Here is a 25,907-nt window from a genome sequence, read left to right on the forward strand (position 1 = left end):
TTGTTGGAAAGTAGAAGAGTAGTATCTGTATTCTACAGATTTCTGACTATAGTTGAATCATATGTTGTAGCAGTCGAGTCCATTAGAGGTAAAACAAAAAAGAGAGACATGGGACTTGAATACTGAGATTTCCATAGCTGGTAATGCAATGCTTCACTTCTACAGTAGCATTTGCACTTTTTAGCACATGCTAAATTCACTTTGCATGTGAATTAACAGCTCTAGTTGGATATTTTTTGGATTTTTTTTTTTAAGGCATAAATACCAAAGTATGCTCATATCAGAATTCACTGTCACTTGGTAGCTGCTGATAGGCTGCCACATTTAATCATCTTTGGAGAAAAACACTGCATATGAGACATTTGTATACTCCAAGACCACCAGCTGCCTCTGTAGGGTTTTGGAGGGAACGTGATGTTTGTTTTTTTTAAGCACAACCACACAGATATTACTGTGATGTGATGTGATTGAGAGAACATGCTGTGATAAGCTACTCTAGCTGAGGTACTATAATGACTTTTAATGCTGTTTGCCCCTGTTCATCATTGGCTTTCCATCTGTGACTGCTAGACGTGGCACAGAATCACAAAATGCTTTTTTTCAGAAGGGACCTTTAAAGGTCAACTTGTTCACCCTCCTGCCATGGGCAGAGACATCTTCCACTGGATCAAGATGCTCAACCTGGCCTTGAACACTTCTAATGATGGAGCATTCATAACTTTTCTGGGCAACCTGTTCCAGTGTCTCATCACCCTCATCATAAAAAAATTTCTTACTTGTATCAAATCTAAACCTAACCTCTTTCAGTTTAAAACTGTTGTTCTTCGTCCTGTCACGACAGGCCCTGGTAAATAGAATACATCATTTTCGTAAGCCCACTACATATATTGGACGTCTACAATGTGGTGTCTCCGGAGCCTTCTCTTCTACAAGCTAAAGAATCCCACCTCTCGACCTTTCTTCACAGGAGAGATGTTCCAGTCCTTTGAACGTTTTTGTGGCCCTCCTCTGGAGCCAATCTTTCTAGTACTGGGGACTCTAGAGCTGGATGCAATGCTCCAGGTGTGGTCTGACTAGATGAGTCTGTCCATCTTGTTGGTGAAGACCATCTTGTTCCACTTGGTAAAGTGAATCTCATCAGCTTCTAGCAGACTCGGCTTATCAAAGGCAGATCTATGATCACAGAACCCAAAACATAACTATGCCTGTCCCATACATGAAGAATATTTGGCATATGTCGTTGACCTGACATCACATTCTGAAATGAGTTACATTTTTTTGTGATATCAATTACTCCTTTTTGTAGGGAAGAGGTGTTGTGGCATTACATCTTTTGAATTGCTGAGATTCATCACATGAGATTACTTGTATGGGGAAATGTTGTATTACCAAGATGATGCACGGGGAGGGTGCCCATGGTACATCCACAGACTTGTGAACTTTTCCTAGATCCTTCTTGCATGTTCCAGGACATCACGATTGAACAAGGACACTGTTAATTGCTTTAACAAATATTAAGACTGCAGTGTGTGTGATTATTCAAGAATTTGTAGATATTTATTATGATATAGCAAATGTTTTCATGGCATTTCATGACGGTAACACTAAGAATGGCAACTTTAAAAAGATCTTTTAACTCTTTTTTCTACCTAGTCTGTAGTATTTTTTTGATAACTTAGTCTCCAAGGGTCAGAATGTAATTGATAGCTGGAAAAGGTCAAGCAAATTTCAGGTAATGATTGGATTATAATCAACCAACCTCATGTCTCTCTGACAGTTATTTCTCATGGTAGATTAGGTAAGGAGTTCATGAAGAGAAATAATACCCTATTTCTGTGATTTGCTGCCTTGTTGGTTATTTCTGGCGGGGTAGTATTTCCTTAAAATATCTGCTAGAAAAGTAGCGTGCCCATGCTGGCCTTCAGAAAAGTTCTGAGTCAGCAGGATGGGAACCACAATGGCAGGCAGAAAATAATAAAAAAGTGCAAAGTTCAGTGAGATATAACAGAGGTCTTAAGAACTAAAGCATAAAGGACCAGATGATTCAAAGTGCAATATGGAGAGGAATATTTATTTTGACCTTAAAGATATATATATGGAAAAAAAAAATTGCTATTCCCTAAGCCTGAGAGACCTCATTTTAAACTTAGTTTCTTTTTGTTCTTGAATTTGTTCTGGCTGGGATAGAGTTAATTTTCTTCTTAATAGCTTGTATGGTGCTATGTTTTGGATTTAGCATGAGAATAGTGTTGATAACACAGTGGTGGTTTTAGTTATTGCTAACTAAATGAAGGACTTTTCAACTTCCCTTGCTTTGCTGGCAGGGAGGCGGACAAGAAGCTGAGAGTGAGCATAGCCAGGACAGCTGCCTCAAGCTAGCCAAAGAGATATTCCATAATGTATCACATCGTGCTCAGTATAAAAACTGGAGAGTTGGCCAGAGGCTAGATTGCTGCTCAGGGATGGGCTGGACATCAATCATTGTGTATTGTTTATCACTTGTTTTGTATATTATTAGCATTATTATCATTATCATCTCTCCCTTTTGTTATCCTATTAAACTGTCTTTACCTCAGCCCAATAGTTTTATTTTCTTTTCATTTTCTTCCCCATCCCACCCGGGTTGGGTGTGGGGAGGTGAGCCAGTGGCTGTGTGGTGCTTAGTTGCTGTCTGGGATTAAACCACAACAGTTCCCAAAAGGACACATGCCTAGACCTCCGTAGGAAATGTGGCTGCCAGCAGGCACAGTACCTTTCAAACAGACCTAATTTTACGTTTTCAGAACTTGGTAATGTCAAGCCACTTCCATCTGTATTAGACTGCTGTTTATAATATCTGTTAAACTGTGTTTTAACATTTCATTTTAACTTTGCCAACCTATTAATAAGTACTAGACTATTAAGAGCTGTCAATGACACCAAAAAAGTGGTTTAATTCTATGAGGTCCGTGGATTCATGCCTGTTTTTCATGAATTTACATCCTTTGGAAGGATCTAGGTAGGATATTATCTTGTACGATTAAATATCATCTTCCCATATTTTAAGTCTGTATTGAGAAAAGGCTAGAATAAATCCTTTGTAGTAACAGTAGAAATCTGCCATATTAAATTCAGAGTTACAATTGGAGAGGAAGTTACGGGGGGGTTTAATTTTTCTGATATAGGAATCAGAAAGTATTGAGCATATCACCATATTAAATAATGATTTGTCTACCTAAATAGAATTTAGCTGGATAGCGCAGGAACAGATTAATTTGTCTTGCTTTGGGTCTACCTGCTGCAACAAAATTTTCACGCTGTGTCTGGCTAGCTTAAGAAGGACTTGCAAGGAGCTTTCTTAGTAGCAGCCGGAGCTGCTCTTGTGGATTTCAGGTGTTGACAGGCAGCGTATTTGTCTGAATTTAGTACAAGGAAGAAAGCCACCTCAGATCCAGAAAAGGCAAAATTGCCACTGCCATGTGATAACCTCTGTTTCAGTATGGGTCTACTTCAGTCTGTGCTAACTGTAGCTCTGAGGTCTCATTGATTTCAGTCTGTCCTAAACCTTGACAGAGTCAGTTAGTTGTTGTAATCACTAGTAACCAATGTTTGATATTGATGTAACTGAGGAAAAAAAATGATTTGTTTCAGGTAATAACTCTAGAATACATTGTAGAATTATTTGCATTAGAAGAGAAAATGCAAATATTTGTGTACAGTAACAGTGAAATACTGCACCCAAAAAAGCTTAACTGAGATGAAGTCTTTAGTGTATAGATGTAACGTTAACGTTTGGCATTTATATGAAATTGATTAGTGTTTCTTTGAATTCCTCTTAATATATTTTCTGGGTTTTTTTCAGCTCTTCGTTGCAGCCTCCAGTTTCTTGGAAACATTGCAGCAGGAAATGGAGATTCCCAGAATAGCATTTGGAAGTGTGCTTTCCCAGATCTCTTCTTGTAAGCATGGATGCGGGATTGTTTTCTAATGCAATTTCTGTGGTTGTATTCAAATCTTTTGTACATGATATTTGTGCCTCTACTAGCACCCTGAAGCTTTGAAAAATAAGTTTGTTGAGAACAAGACATTTAAGACTATATCCTGCAGATTTTTTTTCAGAGGCGTTTTCTAGCAGTTATATTCATTTCCAAGAGCACAGCTTTTTCTTTATTCACTTTTCTGCTGTGCAGACTTTTTAGTATTTGTAGATCAGAAGGAACCTACTAACATGACTTAATCTTTGTGTCTTCCAATCCTTTTGTCCCCCTCCTAACCTCTCCAAAATATCTTCCTGGAAGTTTGGTAACATAAGTGTAATGAATATTACATAAAAGATTTTGTGCAGACACACGATAATGTTCTTGATGTGTCTGGGCAAGTTTTTCATAGCTAGCTAGTAACAAAGGCACATTCATTCAATTTGAGAGTCATTCTGAATGTGTTTTCAGCACCCACTTGCCAACACTGGAAGTAGACAGACCTTGTGATGATATAAGCAGATGATTATTATGGTTTCACCCAATTTCTAGATCTCCAGTTAGATCCAATTTAGCATTAGTTTTGTAAATTGCCCAATAAGTTTGGCCTTCAGCTAGAAGTTGGATGTTTTTCTTTGCAGGTGATTTCTGTCCCTGTTAGGCAATGTCAAACTCATGATTCTCTGAAAGACAGCAAAGAAGAACATCTCAAGGGGCTGAATGCCACTAGTCTGTTTTTCCAGGGTCAGTATTGACTTAATCTCTTAACTTGTTTTCTCTTGAAGGACATTCCTAACATACAGTGATGAGAAGATTGTTGCCTATTGCTGTATGGTCCTGTTCACCTGCCTTAATTCAGAGAAAGTGAGAGAACTACTGAATCCTGGGAACTTAACTGTGGCTGTTCATGTCTTGAAAGTCTACAAAGAGCAGTTGGAGACTGAGTGGTCGTATGTATCTTTAAATTTTTTTTTTTTTCTGCCTCTTAATTAGGTGTTTTTCTGGTATAAATCTCTGTATTAAAATGGCTAAATTTGTGACACTGCTAAGTAGAAAATTAAATTCTATTTAGAAATTAGTAATGTATTATAGAGATAATTTTTGTAATGCTTTCACTGGCTGTTTTTCTTGCTGCTAAAATTAGACTACATTTTTGTTGAGGATATAGACAGGAATTTTAAAATCTTGGTCTGTTGGGTTTTTTTTTAATGAATTGGAGCTCTAGAATGCAAATTTATACTTGTGTGCTGATTTGTGGAGATTTTTTAAATGAAGTTAATGCAGAACATAGTCTTACAAACTTTGGTTGTTGGGTCATGCTGGGAAGACTTGTATGACTTAAAACATGGAGTGGTTTTGGTTTTCTTTTTCTAACAGATCTGTTGTCTAGCGCAACGTACAATCATTTTTATACCAAAACAAAGAAGAATTTTTTTTTAATCTTGCACGTTTCATTTTCATACTTTAAGAGCACATAATCAGTGATTTTACACCATGGAGCTTTTATATTTTTTGCTAATGGCCGTTCTTGTAAATATTGTTGTCAATCATGCATTTGAGAAATGTTCTGCCCTGCATGAACAAGGATACACATTTAGGTAAATGTTAAGTGATGCGTTTTAAGGGGGGAGGAAAAAGGATAATTCGTATTTTTTTTTAGCATAATCCTTTGGAGGTCATGTTTAAATTCAAAATTTGTTTAGGAAGAATTGTCAGGGTTTTACCAGTTATATGGAAAGTCTCTAAACAGAGCGAAGATGATTGAATGAAAAGCAAATGTCATTTAGTGGTTTCCTTTTGTACTGAAAAAATAACTTCAAAATATATAAATGTTTTTGGAAAGCAAACTGAACATTTCAGGGTCAGGTGACTAGACTTCTATTTCACAAGTGATAAGCTGAGCCTTTAGTTTTGGCGTCTGTCAATATAAACACATGTGAAAGATTGCTTTTTGGATAATCATCTTGATTATCCTTCATTTTCTTCATGTATTGAAGATACATTGAAATGTATTTTGACTGAGATATTAAAGCCAGGGAGAGCTGGAAGAGGTTGTCACGGTGTTAAATTTATGTTTTGAAGGTAATTGCAGAATAAATGCAGCATCAAAATAAATGCTGAGATATCCATTTCCCTAATCTTTCTAGTCTGGAGTGCATTCTGTTCATGTTACAATGAAAATGTCTTAACTCCACTATGGATGTATATGTGGGTGGGAGATGGTTTCTCTTCAGAGTAGTCTTCAAATTAGAAAGAGGGAAACTTCTGTACAAGATACAGGACCATGATGAAGGAAAAGAGGTGGGTAGAAAAGAGTAATCCTAGCCTTGCCATAAGATAGTTGCAGAATGTTTGCTGTCTTATTCCTGTCGGGTTGCTGAGTTCCTTGTGTAGACAGTATGCAGAAAAAGCATTGGAATATCTTCCAGGCATTAAGAAAATCGTACATTTGGGTTTCTTTCATGGTACTTAAACATTTTCTTGTTAAGTCTCAGAGCTAATTATCAGTTTTCCCAACTGAAAGAAAAAAGTAATGAGTTTGTATTACATAGTTTCTTGGACCAAAGTGTAAATGGAAATCTCAGTATTGGAACTGTTTTCAATACATGTCAAATGCATTAACAAGTGCAAAATCTGAACTGAAAAGTGTATTGCAACTGTGCAGTTTCAAGGAGGTATTCAAGCAGTGTTACCTTGAAAGATAATTCCTTGCTAGAAAAGTTCTTATTTTTCTGTGTCTTTGTAGCTCTAGAGCCTTTTTGTGATTCTTCCTGTACCTGTTTCCCCCATTTCTTGATCCTCACTTCATTTCTTTCTCTGATATTCCATTTCTTATATCTCCTTTCTCAAGAAACTTGATTACTCCCTGGTTCTCTCTCACTATCAGCGATTCATATTGTGAGATAGTATCTCATGGCTGAGGGTAATTTAAATGGCAAAGTATATTCTTTCTTCAAATTAAATAATTTTGTTTTAAGTGATGTCCATCCTGAAAGAAACTGATATTTATATTTTATAATACTTGTAATATCTTTAGTCTACTTGGTGTGGAGGAGGAGGTAAGAAAGTAATATTTTCACTTCTTTATTTTTTACAGAAAAAAATGATGTAAGATATTTATTTTCCATATTTTTCATATTTTCGATAGTAATCTGCTAGGATGTACCTTTCCTTATGCAAAACTGATTTAAACAGTCTTTCTTTGCACTGATTGATATTTCTTTTTTTTTTTTCCCCCCCCCCTCTTTTATTCCCTCTTCCAGAGCCTGTACTGCATGGTATATTTCTGTGTAGTGAAAGGTTTGGAATAGCCTACAAAGTCAGTAGTCATGTTACAAGTAGAATAATCATTGTAAAGTCTTGCAATGCTGTTATTTTTTTTTAGTTATCCAACCAGTCTGGACAGTTTTCTCTTTTTGTTTTTTTTTTAAGACTATCATAATTAATTTGGTTTAAGGGTAGTCTGGAGCTGACTATTACAGCCCGTTTCTTGTACTAGCATTAATCGTCCTACCTGAGATAAAAGTGGATGAATACAATTGTGTAATGTTCTTTTGCTTGCTTGCTTTCTGTCCTTTTTCCTATTGCTGAGCAGCAGGAAGCAAGCTAGGCAGCTCTTGTGCTGACTTTCTTCTGTTCTGCCTACTTGAGTAGTTTTCTCCGCCGGTTCTCTGATTTAAGGGGAAAGCTCTACTTCGTCCAGCCGTGTTGTGTTTATTTTCTGTAGGAAATTGTTTCTTTTCATTGCTTTTCATTTACTAGTGCAAAGTGCTGCTCTGTTCTTGTAAACAGACAGAGCAGGTAGAGTCCAGATACGGCTTCTTACCACATACTTTGCTATGAACAGAAAAGCTGGACAGTAAGCGGAATTTCTTGTTTTGGTAGAATTAATCTTATTTACTTTGGCTGATGAAAGCTGAAGATTCTTGCCTTGAATATAAGAACTTCTTTTTAACAACAATATGTGAAAAGCTAAGCTTTATCCTTGGGTCAGTGTTGGCCCTGACGTGTAGTAATGCTGTGTTTTTAGGACAGCTTTTGAAATTGTGTAGGTTTGCATGTGCCTTATGTTGATAGTAGCTATTCTTTCATTACATCCTTCTATTTATAAAATGTTTTGGATACATCTCCCCCATCTTCCACAAAGAGTTATGTTACTTTCTGATAGGGAAGAATATGCATGTGATATAGTAAGATAAAAGAGCATCAAAAGATTTCGGTCCCTTTTCTTATGAAGTCAAAGCATCCAGAGAAGTTGAAGCTAAGCTTTGGGTGCCTCTCTGGCTGGACTGTAGAAAAAATATTTTGTCAGTAAGTCAATTGAAAATTTGGAGCTGTACGTCGGCTCTCACTGAAGTACAGACTGCTAGGATTGCTTAAATGAATTTACATAGCAGCAGTATTTGCAATAGAGCCATTACTCTTGTAAGGATTTGAGCCCCTTGAGCCACAGCTAAAAAAGTGTACAGCAACCATATTTTGGCGGCTGTTACAGCAGTATATGGCTGAGCTGAAATGCAAACTATTCTTCTTCCAGGAGGTTACAGTTGCTCCTGGACTCACAAATGACTGAAATTAAGATGTTGCTTTTAAAGTTAAAAATATTACTTAATTCATGCCTACCTTCTTGTCTCTCGGTAGGAGCATCCAGTTTTGTATTACACTAAATAAAAGATGAATGCCGTATGTATTTACTCATTTGACTAGGCTTTCTTGCTGTCAAATGCTGCTTTTAGGAATTAAAAATCTTTTTTTTTTTTTTTTTAGTAACCAGACAAGTTTTGGTTACAGGCAAAATTTGTATTTGTGATTTTACGCCCTTTACCTTTGTTGTGCACTGAAATTTATGACTTAACTTTCTCAAATAAGCACTTACAATGCTCGAGTTATTTTTGTAGTTGCTGCCATGAACCATTAGGACACAGAAGACATCCAGGACCAATATTTGGATTTAAGGCCATTGGCTGACCTGTAGTCTCTCCCATGGGGTCCTCACTAGGCCTAGCACATGTTGGGCTTTCTACTCTTCACCCACCACAGGAGGACAAGCACGTCTTTAAAATCTTCTTCTTTTTTTTTTTTTTTTTTTTTTTTTTTGGTGAATTGGCGATTTCTCATCTGCATTCATGTTTAGAGTCCAGTTTTCCATCTCCAACCTGGAAAAATCCTTAGGGAAAGTTCAGGAGGAACCTCTTTCCAAGTGTGATGCCTTTGGCTTCTCCCTCCGGTCTCGCGGCAGTTCTGTGGGGAGGTTTTTTCAGAAGAAATCTGAGACTATTCTGAGTAGTTCCTCAGACCTCCTTTTTTTAGAAGTAGCTGTTGGTAGCAGACCTTTCGCAGTTCCTCTTCTGTCTGCTGTAAACTCCTTAAAGAGAGTTAAAGAGAGGGGAGGAAGTGACTTTAAAGGCAGGATGTAGTTCTTTGGAATGTTCCTGTCACATTTGCCCACTTTTTGAATCACAAGATGTTCAGTATTTGACATGGATCTCCTTTTGGGGAGAGGGAATATTTGAAGTGTTAGCTATGCTTCCTGAGAGGGGTGTGTTATGGGAGATAAGGCCTCAGTTTAACAACTCCTAAATCTAATCAGTGATGGAAAGCCAAGCCATCCACTTTCTGAGCAGGTTTTGAAATGTAGGAGAGCTATTTTGTAGATAAGCACAGTGAGATTTTTTTGGGACTGCAAGCACTGATGCATTATTAAAACATGTTTGTAGAGTGACAGCGTAACAAAAATTGCCTCAAAACTTGGAAGAAAGGGAAATAACAGTGCTGTGATGTACACCTAAGCATGTCTTCAAGTGATAGACATTTTAAGTACTTCCTGTAGCATGCTATGGGCTAAGAAATAGTTAATAAACTTAAGGAGGAAGTCAGTTCTATAAGGAATGCCCTGGTCAAATTTTGTATTCAGTCTTTATATGATCATACCTGTTTATCCAGACCATATAGTCTGAAGGCTTATTTCATTAAGCTTGTGGTTACTTGTAAGCATCAGAAATGCTTCTATCTCTGAAATCTGGGAAGTTGCTGAATGTAATTCACACATTTATTAAATATTCTCTTGATTTAAGAACTGATATCTCCTCTTCTTTCTCTTGTAGAAAATTTGTCCTCTAAACAACTCCAAGAAGGTTTTTTGTTTTGGTTTGGTTTTTTTAGCTACCTTTGCCATCTTTAATACAGGATGCTGGGTGGCATTTTAAAATGGTATTAATTAACATATATCAGACAATATATTTTTAAACTGCTTCTAAACTTCTAGTCAACGCAGCTCCTGAACTTGTTTCAGGCTAGCAATCCTGTAATCTTGAATACTAGGAGCTCTTCCAAGTTTGTTGCTGCTGGTCTAACTCCCAAGAGCAATGAACTGAGGAGACAGATTGTGTATCTCCAGCTGAAGTTCTTCAAAACATTGCCTTGACTGGCTGTATAACCCTTTGTTTTGTAGCTTTTGGCTAACATCTTAGAGCAAGAAGAAACTGGAAGTTTTCAGGACTGAGAGCTGTTGAAACTTACCTCTCTTGTCCTGAATGTTTGGATATGTAGTTGGGCTTGCAAAGAGTGCCCAGAGCTTGCTGTTCTCACAAAGTGTCAAGGAGTATGTTATTACAGAATATATTTCAAAGCTTATGTCTTTGCAAAGATGCTGGCTTTGCAGAAACAAGTTAGGTTCCTTTTTTTTGATTGGATTTGTAGCATACACTAATTAAATGATCCTGTCTCCTTGATGATTCCTGTGCATTTGTCTTCTAGAAAGTGTGGTATTCTATGTAACATATGGCTTCTCTCTAGGCTATTAGCCTAATACCCTCTAACTCTGGTGAAAAACCTCAATGCTTGCTAGTGCCTGGTGCATGAGTGACCATTGCTGTTCTATCTTTATTCCTGAGACCTTATCCTTTAATGCAGGCTCCCCCTTTGAGGAGTTGGTTATGATCTGTTGCTTGCTTTGCTTATGATCACAGTTGTGTGATTAGAATTTAGCATTCCCTCTAAAATACTTTCTTGCACATGGAGAGTTTTTAAACCTCTCAACTTCAGTCCTGTTGCTTCTGCCTTCTTGTGATTTTTTTTTTTCTCTTTTAGCTCCTTACTGTCTGTTCCGTAACAGCAGATGATCTGTCTCCTAAACTGTGAACAGTCTTTCTACGTTATGCATCTTTTGGTTCTGATTCCTCCACCCCTATGTTCCCTCTTCTGTTTCTATTCAAAGGGATGAACATTGTTTTCAAGCCCTTGCGAACTAGTAATTATTTTCTGTGTATCTTCCATCTTTGCAATATAAGTCTGTAAAGGTACATAGATTTAATTCTTCTGAAATGTTGACATATTAAGTTGACTATATCTTAAACATATAAGCAAATACACTTATTCCATAAGCTAATGAAAGAAAATGCTGCTTCCTTTCAACAGCTGCTGCCTACCAAAGGATGCCTTCCAGTACCTGAAGGGGCTACAGGAAAGCTGGGGAGGCACTTTTTACAAGGGCATGGAGTGATAGGATGTGGGTGAATGGTTTTAAATTGGAAGGGGGGAAATTTAGATTAGGCATTAGGAAGAATTTCTTCACTCTGAGGGTGGTGAGGCACTGGCACAGGTTGCCCACGGAAGTTGTGGCTGCCCTATCCCTGGAAGTGTTCAAGGCCAGGCTGGATGAGGCCTTGGGCAGCCTGATCCAGTGGGAGGTGTCCCTGCCCATGGCAGGGGCTTGGAACTGGATGATCTTTAAGGTCCCTTCCAACCCAAACCATTCTATGCTGTCAGGGAACTGAACATATCCTTACTTTAGGAAACAAAGCTGAAATACACTGTTCAGTAACTGAAATGTATTTTCTATTCACTCTATTTCTATGTGATTACTGCCAAGATCTGAAGAGTCCTCTCTAACTCTCTTGCAGTTCCAAAGGAAAAAAGAAACACAAGCAGTAAGCCATTTTAAATATACTGAAATACTGAAAACGCTTGCCAAACACTACCTTTTTTTGTTTGTTTCTTTCTTTCTTTTTTTCTCAGTAGAAGCTTTTTCTTAAAACAAGCAGAGAGCTATGTCTTACGCTCTGGAAAATTGTGGAGCCTTTAAAAAGTCATTCCTCTGTGTTTCCCCACACATCTACATCCACAGCAGAAAAGTGTGTCACACAGTTTAGAAGCTACTGGATTTAGAATAGAAACCAACACAGATCTATTTTAGAATGTTGAACCTGCAAACATATGTGTTTTGTAAAATAATTAGGAAAAAGTAGCACAAAATTACATTGTAATTTATCCTAACCAAGACCAATGTGTATTCTAAAAGTTGTTTATTTTAGAAATACTTTGGTGGTTCCATTAGAGATGAGAGTATAGCTTGTGTCATCAGTTTTTCCAACTGTGTGCATCAGGCATAGTAGCTACTATGGAAAGAAAAAACAGGTTGTATTTTTGATTCCTGAAGAGCAAGGAACAAAAATCCTCCATTTTAAAATAAGAGGCATAATATGCCTGTTGGCTTCCAGAAAAACGATATTAAGAGTGTGGTCAGCTGTTTGGCACTGGAAGTAAGATTTTCTGAACGTCAACTTTCTCTTTTTGAAACCACAGCTCAATGATGACTGTAAAGATTAGGATGTTTGGCCTCCCCCTCCCCATTTTTTGCCTTTGGTTATTTTGTCCTGGCTTATGGAAAGAAGTGTGGACAGAAACTAGTTCTTCTGTGGCAAGGAGTCTCGCCCATGGGCACAGATTTAAAGACAAAGATGGAACTCTTCAGTAGAGTGCTTGTTGCTTAATTTGTATGGATGTGGTGGAGAAACCAGAAAATGTTACTTTTTTTTTTTTTTTTTCTCATTTTGGGCTGGCAACTCTCTCTTTTCTCTCTGACAGTTTAGGATGTTCCCCACCCCCCTCTTCTACTCTCCAGAAAGAAATTCTTATTTTTAATTCCAGGAAAGTTGGAGTTATATTGCAGGCTCCAAGTTCAACTGTGGTTTTAGATAGTATTGACAATTGGAAAAGTTTCCTTAATTGTAAAGGTCTGAGTAGTTTCTACTTTCTATTTGCAGTAGCAGTGCACTGGTACAGGTTTCCTCAGTTTTTCAAAGCCCAGCCTTACATATTTATTTATCTTGTCACCTCTTTCCTCTTCTATGTTTTGTGGAGGGGGTTGAGCAGAAAGTGGTCATATTGCTAATTATCTTCTATTTTTTTCATGGTAGCTCTTTAGAAAAAAGTTATTCCAACTTTGCACATAAGTAAAAATAAATCTCTTTTTAGTGCCTTTCAGATGTAGTTATCAAATTGAAAGTTAGTGTCTTCTGAATCAGAGAAATATTTCAGATAATCTGAACTGGGTCTTCTAGACCTGAGAGTTGTCTTGATGGAGAGTATGATGGCCTATAAGGAGGATGCATTTATAATGAGTAGTGCCTTTTGAAGATGAAGGATGATTCACCTCAGGAAAGGAGTTTAAATGTGGAAATGTATTTCTTTATTCTTTTCAGTGAGAAGTGCTGATGTTTGAGTGGAATGAATTGTCAAGGTTCTAGAGGCCTTTGTGACAGCACGTGTTTTGTTTGTTTATACTTGCAATTTTTTTTTTAAATAATTTTGATAGCATGCTTATATTCTTGTGCAAAGACAAAAAGACTTATGCTTCTAAAATATGTTCTGGTCCAAAACAATTCTTAATGAGGCATATTGCTTTTTTAGCATCTAAAAAAGCTGGAGTAATGGGTTTGAAAGGTTAGTTGTCTAAATTATATTCTTGTTTTCTTCAAGACTGGGATGATTTGTTACATTTGTTTCTTAACCTACACTGAAAATAAGTATTTCATTCTTGCTAAATTTTTTGGGTAGAGTGGCCTCATTGTTGAATGATGAAAAATGCTTTTGGTTTTGAGATCAGCTGAGAAGTTTGTTAATCAAATAGAGAATTGGCATGTCTTTTTTTTTTTACTTTCTTCTCAAACATTTGGCGGGGGCTCTTCATTTTCTGAGACTGAGGACACTGTTCTCTAAACTCACTAATGGGATTGAATCAACTTAATGTGGAGCATGACATTTGATGATAAAGTTGATTGCTTACACCCGGGTCTGATTGAAGCAAGCTTAGTGGTCATTTGGATTATACTGAGTGCAAATGTGGCTTATACCATTTCATCTTGGCTGCTTCTCAAGTTCAGTTTGGTACAATGCAGCCCTTGTGCTATTGTAAAGTCTTTGAACTGAACATCTCCTCCTGTTTTTATCTACTATGTAAAGACTTGATTTTTTTAGGATTTTAGCCAAATAATTTTTAAAAAGTGAAGAAAATTGGCATATTTAACAGTATTCATTTGTTACTGTGTTACACTTGCATAACAACTTTAATTTTCACCATTTCCTTCACTAAATTACAGTGGTCCTCAATTTACCCCAGTGGCTCTGCTGTTAGCCCCTAAAGAGAGTTTAAATCTCCAACCAAAGCCTTTTGTGTGCATCTAAAATGCCATATTCAGTCAGTAACCGAAAATTGAATGTCTTCTTTTATTTCAGAGATGTGGGTATTCTTACTTTTCCTCTTCTGCTACCGTGTCCCAAATAAAAGAATAGGACAGCTGAGGACTGAAAATTTTAGGTTTGATTTGCTGCATTCTTACTTAACTAACACCAGAATTTCTGGGCATGGGAGCAAGAGTTGAAAGTTTTTTATTGCATTATTAATTCTTCTGTTAATTAAAGTATACTAATGCTCTATTCTTTATGTTGCAGTAATGCAGGAAGTGGGTGAGGTAAAAGAGAAACTTAAATACAGAAGTGGAAATTTCTGGGGTGTTACATAATGTTGTGAAATTAAAAGAGAAAGTTTATATAAAAGTCTATGCATCTTTACCAGCAGAAACTTTATTCTGAGATACTGCAGGCTCCTCAAGCAGTAGGGGTCTAGTCCATGAAAGATATGTGTGAATAAATACACAAGTGTAGATCCAAGTAACAGGTAAAATACAGGTCTTCTACTTTGCAACTATAATGTGCAACTAGTACACTTAGAGCCTTCTGTGATAATTATTGATTGTTTTTTAACTACAAGGCAAATAGTCCAGAAGACTTCCTCAAAGGAATGTTAATCATGAAAAATAAGACTTTAGTCCATACTACCAATTGCAAAATTGAAAGATTGGGCTTCAGGCTGTCTCTGTAAGTGCTCTTCTACCATAATTCATTGCCAGCTAAAATTTATATGTTATGAGTCTACGTACTGTGCTCTGCACAGCTCTGATTATTATGCTTTTTTCTATTGAAGCTCCAGATAAAAGCCTTTGCTTCTACTCACATCTTTGAAAAATAAAGTCAATTGTTTCTATTCTGAAGGTTTTATTGTGGATGGCTCATATGCTGTGAACTATTGATTCACAAACTGTAGAATCATCCACCTTGACTACCTTGGTGATGGCCTGATTCAGTTGTTTTGACTGAGTCTGCGCTGCTCAGTTGGAATGTATTTGTCCTGCTGACTTTGGGTTGGTCTGTAGGCTCAAATTTGTGTTGAGAAACCCTTGAATCAATGTTATCCTGCTCAGAATACCAGCTTTGAGTTGATGATTCCCTGCGTCTATACTATTTTTTTCCTTGATTGTGTATGTATCAGTAAAAAAAAGAACAGCACAAAATAGCATTTCTTCTCCCTCCCCTTCTTAAAAAAGTCTAGTTTACAGTAACTGAACCAGTTGCTGGTTAAGTCCACAGTTACCGTTAGAAATATAATAACTATTAATCTTTTGACCTCTTGTTCTGCCATCTGTCCAGTTGTCATTGAGCGTTTGTCCAAAAAAATACTTCATTACAGCTGGAAGGCTTCTATGTGATCTTCCTCTTAGCTATGTAGTAGATTATGCATACACAAAATAAAAGGCTGTCAACAAAGTGGGAAGTAAGGAGGACGTGGAGGGAGTATTGAAATTGCTTGGTTTTCATTTTATTTTAGCTATTCTTTCTCCATAGCTTCATCAGCTTGGAGGATGCTCTGAGGCTTGGCCTGTAATTGTTTTATATTTAGTAGATAGACACACTTCTTTAAAAATGTGTAGTTTGTACATGTATAACTACACAGCATATCTAACACTCTCAGTACTTCTTTGAATGTAATTTGAGGAGAAAAATGAGGTATGTGAAGATATTTTTCCCCATGATGCTGAGAGTACATGTCTGGCTTGAAATTAAATGACTAGCGTTTGCTATTGACTGCTATGAATGGTACTTGGGAAAGTGATCCATGTAAATACTGGCAGACTGACCATACCTGCCTGCTTCGTAGAGCAAGGAATTAGATTTCATTATCACCTTAGGTTCCTTGTACACAAGGAGGGGGTTTTTTGTAAGTTTAAAACAGTATTTTGCTGCCTTGCTTCTGACAAAGAAATATCCATTTTCTCTGATGCATTGTTAGAAATTTTTTTAAAAGATAAATTATTTGGTCACTTTTTTGACTGTTGGGTGGGCTTAAAAACAGTGTTCTGATGAGTAACATAATAGTTTTCAAGCCTGAACTTTGGCTTTTCGCTGAGATGCATAAACAATTGGATGAGTGTTTTGTTATTTGAATTGTGGTGTGCTTTTGTATAACTGGCAAAAGACTCTAACCAGGTTTCCTTCGAGCATTAGAGTAAAAGCGTGCTGAATTGATGGGAAACGGCCACTTCTGTATTGAGAGAAATACGGCAGAACAATAGGCAGTTATTTTGTGACAATTTGGATCTATTAGCAAATAGAACCAGTAGCATGTCACATGGTCATCTGCAAGTGAAAATAACAAGCACCTTTTGACATAAATGTAGATGCTGTATTTGTAGCACCAGTAACACTTTTTTTTCTCTTTAGGTTCTTGATTGTTACAGACCATTTGCTGAAATGTCCAGAGTTGGTAAAAGCCCTCTATGCCAAACTGAGCAATCAAGAAAGGTAACCCCCAAAACCAATGTGGCTTTTAGTATTTAGCATTCCATATAGAGTATCCTGTTCACATGATTGAAAAACTGTGTGGTTTCATAGTTGGCACAAAATCTCTAAATACATGTTTCTATGTCAGTAATGGTTTTAAATTGGTTGGTTAACATTACAGCTTAGCCACAACTGGCAGTGATTTATGTAGGGTTGCAGAATCCAGGTTGGCGCCATTACTTGGTAAAGAACTACTTGAAAAAAAAAAAAAAAAGAGACAAGATTTCATGCCTGTGTCTTGATTTCATAAAAGGACCACACCCTGAAATATCTTATGGCTCTGTTTGAAATGCCCTCAGCTGTTCATGCTCCTGTTGTAATTACACGAAATTAAAAGGAAACCTTTACTGAAGTTTGAAGTGTATATAATACTGGTTTGCGGAACCTAAAAATCATATATGTACAGATGTCCAAGAATACTTAATATTTTGGTATTTCTACTATTGACAATATAAAATGCTTCAACAAACCTTCACCTTCAAAGAAACTAGCTAATTTTCCTTTAGATATTTGAGTAAATGTATGCTGAATTGATGGGAAGTGGCCACTGCTGTAATTGGAGAAATGCTCATTTAAAATTACTTTGATAAAGAATTGAGGAAGGTAACAATTATTTTCTTAGGATAATCAACTATGGGAAATTATGTACTATAATTCTACAGCTCCTCCAACTGCTTGAAGATATCGTGATCTTGTTTATGTATTCAACATGGCTACTTTTTTCCTCATTTGTCTGGGGAAACTGTAGGTTCCCTGTGTAGGTTTTGCAGGTGAAAGACAAAGCAGTCCTTTAATATTTTTTTGTCTTGTGTGTTTTGCTGTGATTAAAGCCACAGTGTTATTATTAATGGTGATACAGACACTGATCTTAGAAATTTTAAGGAAAGAAAAGTAATGATAGGCGAAGAAAGAGTGTACGATAGGTTGAGAACCATAGAATGAATATCATTAACATATAGGTATGGGATGGAAAACAAATGAGAATAGTAAGGAAAGAAATACTGTCTTCCTCCTTTATTGAGGCTAGCCAAATGGGACCAAATATAAGCTGTATGCTTACTGTTCCGGAAGGTTATTGGCTCTTTAACCAGTTAGCAGGAAAGACTGCTTTAAGTCAATGAGCTGGATTTAATTCTTCTGAGGGATGTCATCAATGTTCGTATGTTTTCATAAGCCCCTTGAGGACATCCAAGAATGAGTTAGGGTGTTCAGTTGTACTTAAAACAATAGATATAATCATTTTCTTGAAAGTTCTCAGCTGGATTTTTTGTGTGCACCATACTACAGATGGCGATCGGCAACCTCAACGGCATGGATTTTGATGTAGGCATCGTATGGATGATCACATGTGGGATGGCTAGTCACAGAGTATTTGCAGAATTTGTTATCAATTTCAAGCAAGTAAACTCAAGTTTTCCAAAAACACAATCACAGTACAATTTATTATGAATCTGATACTGTTTAATTTACTGGCAAACATATGCAAGTAGCTCATGTGGAAACCGACCTTTTGCATCTGAGCTACAGAAGAAAACCCTGCCATGGCATCTTTCTATATAATGTTAACATATTTAAGAATACATTCTTTTGAGACATATGAGGAGACTAATCCAATTCAGATAAAAACATTTTTGACTGTCATTAACTGGAGAAAAAAAGTAACCATTTAAACCAAAGCATAGGGAATTTGTTGTTTCCAAACGAGACAAGGAGCCTTCACCGCAAGAGTTGCCACATTGGGTGTCCAATAAGGCTGACTAAGTCATATGAATGAAGAAAGGACAGATGTGGTATTGAGGTGTCTGAGGAAAACAGCTTGAGCTCATGAATATATGGTAACTCGCAGTTACAGTGTTCTCTATCATGGACATTAAATACGCTTACTTTATATGTATTTACTGAAATGAAATTAACTATGCTGAGAAAGTTTGCGAGCACATACGTTAGTGGTGACTCCTAAAGTTGGCGGTTGCCTTAGATAACCAAAGTATATGCCATTGCATAACCGCAGTTATTTGCACTACTCACAGTATTTGCGCTATTCAAAGTATTTCTTGTAATTGAAATCTATTTGTGATAAAGAGGCCATGGTGCGTGCCATGAAGTTCTCCAACTTCTTGTTGTAGAAGTGGATTTGGAATATGAATTTTTAATTAAGAGACAAATTACTGACTTCTGGATGATTTTCTCTTTCATTTCCAAACAAATTTAAGCACTTTGTTGCATGTCTGAGTTTGCAAATGGCCTGAAATAAATACTGTGATAATGTGATCAAGCTCTTTTAGTGGTATTCTGGATTTGAAAAATGTATGATGATTGGACAATGCCCTTTCTCTGCAAGTGATTATTGCATAACACATGGCTACAGTACTTAGCCAAAAGATTGTAGATTCTTGAATTCTTTGCCAGATTTGAGATTTCCCTGCACGTGTGTGCAAGTATTTGCCAGAAGAATTTCAAAAAAGGCTTCTTTGTTTCAATCCAAATTAGCCTTGAGCATGTACAATGCAAGTTAATGCCTTGATAGTCTTAATTACATTGTAAAATCTTCAAGATGAGTAAGGCTATGTTGTCCCTTTTAAGAAGGAGTCTTGCTTTAATTAACAGCAACAAAAAAGCAACTGAATAGCTTCAGGTGTTTTTAAGATGCTCAACTACTTGCATTTTTGGTTTTGATTTTTGTATTATTTCGTGTGAAGTGTTCTCAGTGAATGGTGTAGCCATTGAATTACCAGCACGTAAATGGGCACTCAAATAGTATAAGTGATACTGCTTCTTGCTAATGTTCAGCTATAGGACTGGTAATGTCAGTGTTCTAGTGGGCTTTTGTTTAGTAATGCTCACAGACACAGAATAGCTGAAGGTAACATTGGATTAAAATCCTTACCTTAAAGGAAAACTTACCAGTTTCCTTTAAGAGGATTCTTACAAGTATCGTTCAAAGATGAAAGAATTGAAAATTTTGAGGAAGAACCTAGTTTGTCTCATAGAACTATTGCTGTCAGTGAACTATTTCGTGAAAGAGAAGTTCCAGTCCTGGAGAAAGAATGTCCCAAGCATCTGGCACCTACTGAGAGGTTATAAACCAAACGCACTTGATAAAAAATTGTTTGGCAATAATAAATTTCATAGAGTTTTACAATACTAATTTTTGACAAGCTTTGCAGAACTTTGCTTTATTTTATAATAATGAGGTTCCAGATTTAAATAACTATTGCAAATAGTACTTGTTCTAAGTTCTTAACAATTTGGTCAGCTTCCAGAATAACTGATTTAGATTTGTCTACAGGGTAAAAAGGAAAGAAATTGACAAAAACTTTTCTTAAGTAGTGCCTAAAGAAAGGGAAGATGATACAGCATGATTCTTTCCAAGTAGAGATATAGTCACAAATATAGTATAGCAAATTATAGTGTAGATACTGAACTGTTACAGAAATTGATTATGAGATGTGCTAAAACTGGTAATAACAGTTGTCAATCTCTTATACTTAACTATAGGCAAACAAATAAGAACAAGCTTTGTCATCTGAATGGCTAAACAATTGTGAGATAGTTTAAAAGAAAGGAGCAAATTGCATTGTGTGGGAGAACTGACATGGGCGAGTTTTAGAAGAAAACTGGGAGAAACAGCAGAAGAAAGGAGTGTAAGGGAACTTGCACCAGAACAAAAAGCATTACTCTAAGGAAATTGTTGGCTGAATGGCAAGACTTGCTTGAAATTCAGGGGAAAGATGGGGATGTCCTGAATGACTGCCTGGAATAAAAGTCAGGAAAGCTATTTTGACATGAGTGCACAAAGAGAACAGGAAACTTTAAAAGAAATAACATACAGGTGATGTTTTAATGTCACTCCTATTTCTTTGCAAGGATTCTGGTTGTCTAAAAGGGCACCTGATTATATTGGAAGAGGAATAGCAATGCAAAAAAATTCTCTATTGGCAACAATTTTTTTGTCTCATGCTTATGGAAGTATGTGGTGGCCCTCTGACATTCATAAAGAAAGACTGTCACTTTTGAATTCATATTATTGGGATTATTGTTGCAACAGTAACTGACTCATATTCCATTATGTGGGAGATAATATTTTATTGGAATAATTCTTGTAATCATGAAGTCTATGAGCAGTCTGTTTTCTTAGCTGAGCACATACTTGAAAGGCTCTAAAACTGTTAAAAATTGGTATGTAAATCTAGTCCTGTCTTGAGGATGAATGGCACGTCTGTGCACTTCACTTGATTTTTGTATAGGATGCCAAATCTGAAAGCCTTCATTCAGTTAGCGATGTTGGGTTTGTAGATGGGCAAGCGTGTGGTACCCAGCTGTAACCTACAGAACAAACAGAACGACTGTTCTGTGTTGGTGTTCAGTCACATATGTAAGCAGAGCCTGTGAGAGAGGTTACCAATGTTCTGTCGGGAGTCCGCACTTTCTCAAATGTGTTCAGCGCATATGTGTGCTACTGTGCTGAAAAAGGGTTTTGTCCTCATTCAGGTGATTGTTTAATGCAGCTGTATTGATGACATTGAGGATTGAACTCATCAAGAACTGAGTAGCTGTTACATGATTAATAGGGGTGGCGTTTTGGAGGTTAATAAGGCAGTGACCATGCTTTTTCCACAGAAAAAGACAATTCTCTTCCCGTTGTGACAACATGCTTGGTGAATTTAAGAAAAAGCGTCTGAACTATTCCACACGTTTAAATGTCAGTCCTTCCATCTGAATTGCAAATATTTTAGTGAAAGAAAACCCTGAACCTGCTCTTGAATTCATTCAATAAATAGTGCTCTTTCAGGCTGAGAGAGTTACAGTCAACTTCACTAGCCCATGTGTTACTTTGCACTGCAGTTGAACAGGGAAGCTGTAGGAGGGCCTCTGCCACGTTAAAGTCCTGATTCCACAAAATATTCCCCATTTGTCCAAACAGCATGAAGGGATATTGGAAAAAATTTTATTTTGAAGCTGTTAAATGACCCAAGTACATTTTATAGAGCAGCTTCGTTATGTATCCACTTGCTTACTGGTATAATACACTGAATAACTTTTACTGCGTATATGAGTAATTAACTTGGATTTAGAGTAGTCCATCTAGTGGCAATTATAAAACAGCTGTAAGGAACTGAGTGTGCATATCAATTTTTATTTCCCCTGTTTCTGCTCAGAATGGGTTTGGGATTGGGGAGAATTAGTGAAGGCTTGTATGCAAGGCAAGGGCCACAAAAAGCTGGTATTTTCAAATGGAAACTGTCAAATGGTCTGTATTTATCTTGCTGAACTTAATAACAGTAAGAGCTGTTTCGGTGAAAATTTTAGACATATGGAATATGCATTCACAGTAGTGTTAGGTCAAAATATAAGAAATTGGAAATTGAGATAGACTTGAGAAAAATATTGACTCTACTGTCTGGCCAGATTGTATTAATTGAGTGATGAATTAAATTAATAGCATGCAGAAATAAACCAGCTAACAGGAGCTGATTACCAGTGTCTGTAAGACTTCTTAGTTTTTAAAGATCAGCTTTGTTACTGGCATGCTAATTTTGTATCATTTTTAACAATTGTATCTGCTTATTCTACTGATGATTCTGTATGGCTTAGTGAATTCTATTAACAAGTTGTTTTCTGATTCTAGAGTTACTTTGTTAGAGCTGATGATGGCAAAAGTAAGTGAGAAGAACCCAGCTACCAGCGAAGAAATGAATGTGATCGCCAGACATGCTGAGTTCCTTGCAGGCTGTTTCCAAGAGAAATGTGAAGCTGTGCTCAAGTTAACTTCTGCAGCAGATGCAGAAGATGAGGTATGTCTGATAAGAAACATTATAGGAGTAAAATCTGAAATGGTGAATTCATTGCCACTATTAACCAAATGCCACTTGGTTAAACATTCTTAGTTTACTTTGTATTGGGAAAGCAGTGGCAGAGTTCATGGGAGAGTCTGTAAGGTAGCAGTCTAATTTTGCTTTTGATTTGAGGATGACAAAAATACAGTACTTTGAGATAGAAATAAATCTACCACATTGTTAAAGATCTAAAAGTTTAAAAATGTTCAAGTTGTTGTATGTTTGGATGTTTTATTATGTTCTCACTGAGGATCACATCTATAATATATTTGGGTTGTGAATTGTACTTTACTCAAATATGAATAAAAACTTAATATACTTACTTTATTTATAGGTAGGAAACAGTGTGTCTTTTTTTTTTGTACCCCTTAAAATTGGCATAAAAATTGAATATTTTTCTAGTAGTACTAAAGTAAGTAAATCTTGGTTTGTTTTTTTTTTAAAGAAACTTAAATAACCAATGATAACTTCATATTTAGTACATCATTACGGTCCAAAATACTAGTTCTTTGAAAATGCATTTGTCTGCTTGTAAGGCAGATATTCCCAATCTGTTTGAGACCTGGATCATCAAGTTGTGAACATGGAGAGCTGTAGTGTGTGTGTGTGAACAGCTCAATGCAGCAGAGCAATCCTCCCTGTAGGTGCAGGCTTTCAATACTGACTCCCCACAATTTTCCAATGATCTGGGGCTCTCTGGTGGACCATGCATAGCTCTGACAAGGCAAAACTTGTGGGGCCAGCTAGCATCCACAGCATCAGATTGCAGAGCACGCTGGACTCACAGTGGCAGATGACTCCTGTCTCCAGAGCACCCAGACACTTGTCCCAGCTCTAATACACTTGGAAGAAATTGGTTATTGCTTCAGACTTAATGAACTACTTCTGTTGAAGATGGCCACAATGAAGACCCTTTGCAGGCTAAATAGGAAGGCTTTTAGGAGTCACGGATGGTTTGTGGATTGTGCTTTGGGAACCTCTGATACAGAGCTGAGTCCTGGATGCCCTTTTTTTTACTTTCCCTCCTTAGGAGATATCCAACAATTGCTGGCTATTTGCCACACTGTATAGTGCAGTGAGAAGGTTTAGGCCATCCATGGATAGAGGTCTTTTCAGGTAATCTGGTGGTCTGTTTTCCCTCTAGCTTTGAACAAGCTGCTTGAAGATCTAACAACACCTCTGGGAAAACAGAAAGCAGTGACGATAACGTGCATTGACCTTATTTGTATTGTGTTAAGTCATCATACTGTGAGCAGGCAGTGCCAGGTCATATTGGTCTTCAGTTCTTGATTCCTCTCACATAGATAAAGTTTTAGTGTTTTCACGGTTTCTTTCTTTTTTTTTTTTTTTTAAAGACAACTAGCCAGAAAACTAAACACCTTAAAAAAATAACGTTTTCTTCACAGAATTTAATCACTGATTCTCACTCGTTAATCACGCTTAGTTTTAGAAGTGTCATTAAAGTACTTTGTTAATAAGATATTTTAAAAGATATTTTAAAATAAGTCAGATCTAGCTTCTATCTTGCCAATTGAGTACAGTGGTATGTTGAAATTGTGTTAGCTAATATACCGGCAGTCAGAAGCATTTCATCGTTAAAACAAAACTAGCCTGTAATAGTTTCATTCGTAGAAACTCTTGAGAATGATTGTCATAACTGATTTAGTATCAAAGTGAAAAAATATTGATCTTTAAATGCTATTATGTGATGTTACACTGTGTTGTACTTGCCAATTTTTTTGTTAGTTTAAATGGGCACAAGAATTTAAAATGAATGCTGAAAGGTGTTATGAAAAGATATTAAAGTTAGCTTCATGTAAAGGTGATAGTTGGATAGCAATATGTTATCTGTCCAAGAAGCACAGCTTCCCCTTCCCTCTGCAAACTGCTTAGCTATGTTATGTTAGAAAACTTAATTGGCTGCTTCCAGAAAGCGTATCAGCTTGGCAGAAGGAAGACATATATTGTGACAATCCCGTCTTTTTTTTTTATCTTCCCTCCTCTCTCCATTACATTCTTGGAGTTTTTGTTTCGTTTTTTTTTAATTTTTTTTTATCCTGTGTGGTTACTTTCCAAGTATTCTGTGGCTTCAGTTCTTGGAAAAAAACATTTGTTTGCGCCTAGCAGGAGATCTCTGTCCAACTTGAAGGTGCTGGGAAAGCACTATTAAGAATATTACTGTAGAACTTGCCCTGCTTGACACTTAACTTTTTATCTTTCTCTCACATAAGTATGATGTGTGATAAAGTTCAGTATTGCTGTTTGGTGGGAAATGTGGCTCATTTAATGAGCATAAAATATAAGTGACAATAACTGAATAAGTGGAGACCAATGATAAGAATTATTTTTTAAAAGTGTGAGTATATGTGAGCATTAATATTTGTGATATTAAACTAAACTCTGCCTGGACTTTTTTGTGGCCCTGAAGCCAAGTGCCTAGATCAGGCTATGTCTGTACTAGTGACCTGTTGTAGCCTCCAAAATTGGGAGGCCACATTTGAAAACTGTCTTTTGGGAACAGTCCTTGAATTAACTTGATTCCCAAAATGTTGTCTGGGTGTCCTATCCTCTGTTTAATTTATTGTGCATAGACACTACCTTTTTTTCTAAGGAACCTCAAGTCTTGTAGCTTCCATCTCAAACCAATGAAAAGCAAATCATATGCTTCTGCAGTGTTTAAAATAGCTTTTCCATTATAAGCCTGACTTCAACATCAATTTGCTTTCAGTAACTCTTAAACGTACTTTCAAAATAAAATCCTGTCCCAGATTTTAAGTTCTTATTTCATCTCTTTATAAGGAACTTCTGAGTCTCCCTCAAAACATGTTTATTTAGAAAATCTTCAATTATTTCCCTATTTACTTTTTAGATTATATATATTAATTATAGATAAAATATTAACTATTAATTATATATATTAATTATAGATTATATGTTAACTTTAGATTATCTATATAAACTACTTTTAAGGTAGTTTCTGTAAGTGCTGGATTGTCATTATAAGAACACATCAACAGTCTGTGAGAAAAAAATAGTTCTCTGGCTGAATAAATAATATGCAAATAAAACTGTGTCTCTCATACCTAACCAAAATGCTGCATCTCTGATCCCAATCCTATTTACCCAAGAATAATGTAAATTCTCGCAGCCAAAGTTC

General features: G+C 36.5%; 1 protein-coding gene across 3 annotated transcripts in view; it reads left to right on the forward strand.

Annotated features, from left to right (window-relative positions):
• Positions 1-25,907, forward strand: part of ATXN10 (ataxin 10) — a 104,259-nt gene that overhangs the window by 26,648 nt on the left and 51,704 nt on the right. For all 3 annotated transcript variants that reach the window (XM_054085730.1, XM_054085746.1, XM_054085739.1), the window contains exons 4-7: positions 3,842-3,938; positions 4,742-4,906; positions 16,794-16,874; positions 22,543-22,708. In XM_054085730.1, the coding sequence (XP_053941705.1) occupies positions 3,842-3,938; positions 4,742-4,906; positions 16,794-16,874; positions 22,543-22,708 (509 nt within the window). The remainder of the gene's footprint in view (positions 1-3,841; positions 3,939-4,741; positions 4,907-16,793; positions 16,875-22,542; positions 22,709-25,907) is intronic.

Source organism: Cuculus canorus, chromosome 1 (genome assembly GCF_017976375.1).
Source record: "Cuculus canorus isolate bCucCan1 chromosome 1, bCucCan1.pri, whole genome shotgun sequence".
Taxonomy (NCBI): Eukaryota; Metazoa; Chordata; class Aves; order Cuculiformes; family Cuculidae; genus Cuculus; species Cuculus canorus.